Source organism: Pinus tabuliformis, chromosome 7, assembly GCF_031772625.1.
Source record: "Pinus tabuliformis cultivar Carrire ecotype Pingquan chromosome 7, CPIR1, whole genome shotgun sequence".
NCBI lineage: Eukaryota > Viridiplantae > Streptophyta > Pinopsida > Pinales > Pinaceae > Pinus > Pinus tabuliformis.
Genome location: NC_142293.1, coordinates 1,282,466,541 through 1,282,474,930, shown reverse-complemented (window position 1 = coordinate 1,282,474,930; position 8,390 = coordinate 1,282,466,541). Strand labels below are relative to the sequence as shown.

Sequence of the window (8,390 nt, the reverse complement as noted above, 5' to 3'; positions counted from 1 at the left end):
GAACTTGTAAGGGATGTGTAAGGTATTATGTTTTTTCTACGGTTAGTGTTGATCTTGTTATGGAAAATTATAAACCTTTTAGCCTCCCTGTCTTAGGGACTACTAATACTGATATGCATTGATATCAGTATGTTCTTGATGCAAGTTTCACATACAGGAAGGAAGGCCTATGACATATTCCATTACTGGCAATGTGAGGAAGAACCACAAATCTAGCACATTAAAAACACCCAAGAGAATGATCCAATGTGTTAGATCATGCCCAACAAGGTCCAGTCTGAGTATGGCATGAGGTAAAGCATATCCCTCATAAATTGGTACAATGTGTGTGACACCATCACCAGAATCAAGCACAATACATAGGATGATAAATGTAAAACAGTTAGTGATAGCCTAAAATAAGATCTTAACAAAATTCATTTGTTAGTGCAACTTATAACTCATAGAAGTATCAATTCAACACAATTATCTGTGGAAATGGATATAAGAGATCCAAAATTAATGGCTGAAAAGGGATGGAATAATAAAAAAGCGTACAAAACTAGCCTTCATTCCCATAGACCAATCTGATCTGAATGAGACATAAATATTATAAAAACAAAAACATAAATACCAACCTTAACCATTCCAGATCCATTGTCACATACAAGGGGTTGGATTTCTTTTGCATCACCCATTCTCAAAGGAGGAGAAATATAACACTATTCAACGCATATCCAATACCAAAGGAAAAAAAATGATGCATGAGTTTATATGGAAAGTCACTCTTTTCATTTCAGGGAAAGGCGTTTTCAATATGGATTCAGAAAGAATCACTTTTTTTTTTCATTTCTTCATGGAAATGTGTTTTCCGAGTAGCACTTTGAATGGTTTTTGCCTCCTGTAAATTCCTAAGCATTTAGTATGATTGATTACTATTACCTTATAAGGAATATGGTTAAAGGAAAATATATATTTTAAAAATCGCAAAGAACTAAATATTTAAAAGATTTTATTCATTTTTTTTAATTAAAAAAAAATGAAAAGAACATTGATTTATATTATGTATCGGTACATATGTTCCGAATAAGAAACATGAGTACATCTGAACTCAACATAATCAGAAATATATATATCAAAATATACTGATGTAAAAGAATAACCAAATCAAATTCTTTGAGATGGTAACCACTGTAGATCCTGTGATACAGTGAACTCATTCAATGAATTCAATGATCATATCTGTTCAATGGGTAACATATGTAACAGAGATGTATTGTCAATAAATAAAAAGTTACAGAAACTTGCTAGAATTTCTTTTCTAATTCCGTTTTGTCAAAGGCCAGAAGCTTCAGATGAAGCCTTTTCACTTCAAAGAAATACATAAACTTGCGAGAATTTTTGTTTTAATCCTTTGTTGTCTAAGGCCAGAAGCTTTAAATGAAGCCTTTTCATTTCAAATTTAGAAACTTGATTTTTTTTTAAGAATAGATATACATCATATATTTTGTTTTTGAATAAATATTAATTGAATCTTAACTCTCACCTTTTTTATCATACTTCTAAACAAGATAATGGCCAATTGAACTGCCCTGTGAAATAACACATATACCATATTATGTACACAAAGAAGAAAAAAACATAAATTCTCTGGAGCTCGGGAAGGGCTGGGAAGAGATACTAAAACAGAGATCAATAGATAGTGCATGTATTGGAATTGAACTCATCTTTAACGGCTTCATGAGGGTAAGGCCCATAACTGCTTGAATTCAGATACACAATTCTTGGAGGCTCCTCCTTTTTCTCCTCCTCCTTCCCACTTTCCTTCTTCTCCTTCCCACTTTCCTTCTTCTCGCCCTCTGCCTTTTTCTCTTCTTTTGTAGGACCCACGCTCAGCAGCTCTGTGTATCCAAATTTCCTTAGTTTCATTGTGACATCCACAGGATCTGCATCCCCCATAACAGTTATCTTCTTCTCCTTCATGTCCACTGCAATGGACTCTACCCCTGAAGTCAAATATCCATTCATTGTTTGTTAGGTCTCAAATCCATTTAATGGTAAGAAAAACCCCTGATTGGTTAATTTTACGAATTTTGTAGGTGGGAAGCTTGGATTTACCACAGTTTTCATGTTTGATTGTCTGTGATAAATGTTTGATTTTCTGTGTTTAGAATTTGCAAGGGATTCATTTTCAGAACAGAAAAAGTGTTTTGTTCCTCATGATAGATATTCGAAAAATAGACAATCAAAACATGAAGACTCTGGTAAATCCAAGATTCCAACCTACAAATTCGAACCACAAAAATTTGAAAACCATTGAATAAATTTTACCTTCAACTCCCGCAACCGTCTGCATAACCCTTCTCTTACATTTTTCATCCTCGATAGTCACTTTCAACACTATTTTCTGCAAATCAAACACATGGGCCATCATCATCAATCAATGGGTTTAGCAATTCAAGACACACATAACCTTAAGCAGTTGATTTTGCTTGAACAGAGCAAAAATAGTAACTTTCAACACAATTTTCTACAAATAAAACACATGGGCCATCATCATCAATTAGTGGGTTTAGTAATTCAAGACACACAGAACTATAAGCAGTTGATTTTTCTTGAACAGAGCAAAAGTAGTATACCTTCATATTTGACAGGAAATAACAGCCTTCCAAAACTCTTTCTGTGATATATGCAGAAGCGAAGAAGCAGAGTATTATACAAATTGGTACAGGGAGCCTTGTATTATATCTTCTTAATGAAGACCCTAATGAAGGGCCAACGAGATAAAAACTGATCAGGAATGACCTTACCTTAATCGTAGAGGGTACAGGGCTCTGCGTTGCCGCTCCTGTGGTCATGATGAAAACACAAGGTTAAAGAAAGAATTTGTAAAATTGATAGTAAAAAGAAAAACAACCTAGGTTAACTGAGAACTCTTACAGAGCATTTATATGGTAGTGAACCAATGCTTGCCCCATTTGGAAGTAGAGGAGCTTAGTCTCAGAAGGGTTTTTCACCCTCAGAAACTTTTGGGAGAGCGGTATCTGAGATGGCTGGAACAACACTTCTGCACATCTAAACCGTTCAGCACAAATGGTGATTACCTGGCCATCACGAATCTCATATCTCTTTCTAATGAAGAGCTAGATTTTGCAGTCTCCATCTCTTGTTCAAAATCTAGAGATACATAAACTAATTTCTCCTTCATATCTTGGACAATCTCGCGCTCTGCAGTGGTGGTGAAGGTGTACTCACCATTCTGTAAGAATGTAAGAATCTTCATCAATGCATCCGTCAGATCACGCCCAGCAAGGTCTAGTCTAAGTATGACATGAGGCAAAGCGTATCCATTATAAATTGGGATAGTGTGTGTGACACCATCACTAGAATCAAGCACAATACAAAAGTTAAATATTTTTGGTCTGATACAATACGCTCCACAGGGCCAAGGCCTGCACAATGGCCATCATATTCGATACAATACACTCAACAGGGCCAAGGCCTGCACAGTGGCCAACAGATTCAAGAAAGATCATGGACGATACAAGTCCACTCCCATGTGACTTTTTAGAGCAGACATGGATCCTAGAACAATGTTTCAGAAAACCTACGGAAGAGCAGTGTTTCAGAAAACGTACTGAAGAGGTAAGATAGGTATATTTTCAAGATATTTATAGTTTCAGTTATAACGAGAATTCTAATCTAATGGTGGAAAATATTTTAATCGTCTAACATCAAAGCAAAGGGATCATAACAAGACACGTAAAGCAAGAGGGGAGTTGATTTCAAAGGGAATGCCTTATAGCGTAAAAATTAATGAACCTCAATTAACCTTTTTTTTTAGCTACTATAAACCATATTGATGTCACTGAACATTAATTATCATCATAATGAACACAACTATTATATATACTAGTGGGTTGCAATACAATTAAGCGTCAACACAATTAAAACACAATTATATAGGGAAAAAAGTTGATTATATCTTATTAAAAATGTAAAAAGCTATTATGTACTCAAACTTTTATTAAGAAGGAAAAAAACTATTACCCAGAAGAAAAAATTATTAAGAAGATAATAAATTTTATTTGAGCCATGAAAGGAATAACAAATCTTATTTTGTACTATTTATTATTTTTGAATGATAATGACAAATAAAGTAGATTTAGACCAATGATGTTTATTGGAGATTAATTCACTTTTTAATATTTTATTTTTATGAACAAAGAGGATGGAAATAAGAGTTCATAGAACATTATAGTTTTGCTAACTGACTAAGACAAGAAGATTGGTGTAATAGAAATATAATATTTCAATAATATATTAAAGATAAATATACAAAAAAAACATATGTATATTAAAAATTATTGTATTTGTTTTCATTTATAGCAATTACCTAAAATTTACTTTTGACTCTCGCCAATATCTCCAAACTAGATTTAAACCTCAAGAGAGTTGAAGATCAAAAACACTTTCTATTAGATTGTTCAAAATATTTGCCACAAACATTCTTGAATTGTTAAATTAACAAAAATAAAATGACATTATAAAAGTAAAATTAAAAATTCTTAATTTATCTTTTAATTTTTTAACATCAAATAATATAGTGTAAACTATATTAATATAATCTTAGTGAAAGTTAATCATCTTCATCCACGCAAGCTACAACCATTTTTAATATATATATAATTTCAAAACAAAGTTTTAACCCACTTTACATATATACGTGGAGACGGGAAAGGGTTGCAATGAAATTAATACAATTAAATAAGATAAAATTTCGATCTGATCTTTTAAAAGTATACGGGAAACGGGCTAGGGTTGAAATGAAATTAACACAAATAAGATAAAAAAAAATTGATCTTATCTTATTAAAAATATACGTGGAGACTAAAGATAAAAGTTCGATCTCATCTTATTCAAAGTATAGGGGAAAATGGCTAGACTTGCAATGAAATTAGACGTCCAGTTAAAAGTTCGATGCGATCTTATTAAAATAAATTGATCTGATCTTATTAAAAGTTATAAAACCCATTATTTGGTGGAATAATTATTAAAACAATATTAAATCTTATTTGGGCAAAACCATATGAAAGGTATTTTATACGAAAGTATCAAGCGATGCCCTGTTTTTGGAATTTTTAAAAAGGGCAAGAAATTATTTGAAAGGAGTCATAAGTGGTTTCCTTGTTTTTCGGATTTTTAGAGAGGGCAAGAAATTATTGAAATGAGTCATACGTGATATCTTTGTTTTTGGAGTTTTCGGAGAGGGCTACTGATCATATCAAATTACTTTGATATTTGTCTTTTTGAATTTGATACACAATGTGCGAACGAGACTTTTGATGATGATATATATTGTATGAGATTATAGTTTTGCTGAGTTGGCGCTTTATGGAAAGGAAAATAGATGACGAATGAATGTTAAACTTCAGAATAAACCACTCAGAAGTTCGGGATAACTTGAGCTTATGACACTCCCACATTGAGTGCTATAAATAGTTGTAGGCTTTATTCCATTCCAAAAATAGAGTTCGGTTCTTAGGAAGGGTGTGTACGATATGGCTTTTCATAATTTGCTCCCGACTGTATTTTTCCCATCCTCCCGTAGCAACTGTTTTGTGTCTACCCTGGTATTTCTTCACAGCATGGTTTTTGCGCAAGAGAATAATTAGTGCCACGGACCCTATGTATGGCCATCCTAGGAAATCTCCACCAATTAATACTGACCGCCGTTCTCTTAGAGGCCTTGCTGACAAATATCGTCCCATTCTCTTTCTACACTTAGACTGTGTCCTTACTGTCGTCGTTTCTTCTTCTAAGATGGCCAATTACTTGCCCTCCTACATTAGTACTCCCCCTATGCCCACCTTACTGGGATTTGTACAGATAGTAAATTGCTTATTTGGGTCAGCAATCCTTAAAATAGGGGGAGTGGTAAGTAAGCATTTTAATTGGTCAAAGTTGTTTTGACACTCAAATGTCCATTTGAATGTTCTTCTCTTATTTTCTAAAAAGGTAATGGGATAGGCCACTTTCAAAAATCTTTCGATAAAACATCTATCATATCGAGCTAGACCCATAAACGACCTTATGTCAGCAACATTCTTAGGCACATGCCATTTGAGTTTTTATATTATTCGGGTTTACAACTGTCCCATATTTAGTAATAATATGCCCTAATTATTTAATTTGTTCCTTGAAAAGTTGACATTTACTGTATTTTGCATATAGTTGATGCTCCCTCAATGTTTACCAAAAAAATTGCAGATGCTTTTTTTGCTCCATATTTCTAGAGTGAACAAGAATATCACATATAAAAATCAACACAAATTTGTCTGAGTATTGATGAAATATGTTGTTCATGAGACACATGAATGTCGTTGTTGCATTGGTTATTCCAATGGGCAAAACCACAAATTCATAATTCCCATAGTAAGTTTTAAAAGATCTTTTGTATATATTCCCCTTCCTCTATTCTTATTTGGTGGTAACCGGATTACATTTTAATGTTAGAAAATAAAGTCACCCCCTTAACTTAATCGAACAAATTGTCAATGCGCAATAAGGGGTATTTAATTTTTTAGCGTTAAATTATTTAATTATTTATAGCCAATACACAATCTCAAGGTACTATTATTTTTTCTAATGAAAAGTACTAGAGCTCCCCAAAGTGACACGCTTGGATGCATGTATTTCTTGTCTAGTAATTCTTTCAATTGCATTTTAAGTTCAACTAGTTCACAGACACTCAGACAATACGATGCTCTAGATATAGGAGTAGCCCTGAGAACAAGTTTAATGGTAAAATCTATGTCTCTTTTAGGAAGTAGTCCAGTAAGTTTGTAAGGAAAAAAATTAACAAAGCCTTGCACGATGGGAAGATTCCATAAGGTGGCAGTATTCTCTTTACAGTTTGTATACCCCAATTTCACTGCATAAACTTGACAGCCCTTCCTAATATATTTTGCCAGTTATGATGTTGTAATGGTTCTTAGCTTCATAGGTCTTTTCACCCCCTACATCTCCTATTTCACTCCTTCCTCATTCAAATAACTAATTATTTTATCATTAAAATTTATAAGATACCAACGTTTTTCCAACAAGTCCATGTTGATTAAAATTTCATAGATTTAAAGTTATAGTTATTAGCCCGTCTTCTAACACTACTAGATAACCATCTAGCTTAGTTGTGACCCTTCTTTTAGCTCATGTCACTAGTTGTGTCATCTAGGGTTTTTAAATTTGATTTATTTCAAATGACACTTTTTCACTATCTTCAGGGTGATATAATTTAGGCTAGCCCATCAATCAATTAAAATAGACATAACATGGTTAAATATTTTACCTTCAAACTCTACCATTGTTGGTTGATATTTCGCTTCGTGGTCTTCGAGTGTAGCATTAATTCTAGGTAGGCATCTTGCTACATCCCCCATTGTAGATGCTTCTTGAAAATGGGCTACCAATTCTGTTCCTTTTTAGTACGGGTAATTTTTGACATGATATGGGCATCTTGCTACATCCCCCATTGTAGATGCTTCTTGAAAATGCGCTACCAATTCTGTTCCTTTTTAGTACGGGTAATTTTTTACATGATATGGTCTCCCACATCCCCAACACTACAATGGGGGTTTGGTTTCTATTTCGAGAATAGAGTTTTTAGACTGGCTATTATATTTTAATTCATTTTGGGGCTTAGACATTTTATGGGCCTTTCCTGAATTCCTGCTTTGTGGATTTTTGTAAAAGCCTTTAAAATTTGGGGACTTAAACCCGTTAGCAATATGCATCTATTTCTGCTCTTTATTTTCCATCCACTTTTTACTACTGTCTCCCTTATGTTTGATATGTTGATAGCATATCTAGGTTTTTCTAATAACTTTCTCCATGTTTGGGGATTGTCAAATTCCAACCGTTCCTTCATGAACGTAGGTAAATTGTTGATAAACCACTAGACATTCCCTTTTTCTTCACGTATATATGAAATGGATCTTAGTAGTGAGGTGAATTTCATTATAAATACGTCCATAATAAGTTTCCCCAATATAGGATCATGAAATTCCTTTTCCTTTTTGTCATAAAATTGTTCATTTTGGTATTTATCCTTCAAATGTCTTTGGAAATATTCCAAGGTTACTTCATGCTCGTTAATTTTTTGTACTATCTTCACTTCTTCCCCCCATAAGGTGGCCTTTCCTTGTAGTTGCTAAATTTGCAACTGAGCCTTCAAGTTGTGGTCATATTTAGAAATATGAATATACTTGTCCATATTAACGAGACAGGCGTCAATGACTTCATTTTTTTCACCATCAAACATCGGAGGTTTAATTTTCTTAAATTCTCCCTTCAAACCAAATTTCTCTGTTTTAGGTCCTTTGTGTCAAGAAACATTATCAAATTCTTCCTCA

The 8,390-nt window shown here is 33.4% G+C and overlaps 1 protein-coding gene across 2 annotated transcripts; it reads right to left on the bottom strand.

The window, feature by feature from the left end:
- Positions 1-1,073: 1,073 nt before the first annotated feature.
- Positions 1,074-3,098, bottom strand: LOC149252187 (heavy metal-associated isoprenylated plant protein 39-like). 2 transcript variants are annotated; one of them, XM_089456620.1, is made up of 4 exons: positions 2,790-2,827; positions 2,619-2,659; positions 2,311-2,386; positions 1,074-1,985 (listed from the first exon to the last, which is right to left on the bottom strand). In XM_089456620.1, exons 2-4 carry the CDS (start codon positions 2,622-2,624, stop codon positions 1,672-1,674), a joined length of 396 nt encoding a protein of 131 aa, XP_089312746.1. In that variant the 5' UTR covers positions 2,625-2,659; positions 2,790-2,827; the 3' UTR covers positions 1,074-1,671. The 2 variants fall into 2 exon arrangements, with proteins under 2 accessions (XP_089312746.1, XP_089312745.1); XM_089456619.1 differs by having other exon boundaries at positions 2,619-3,098.
- Positions 3,099-8,390: the final 5,292 nt, after the last annotated feature.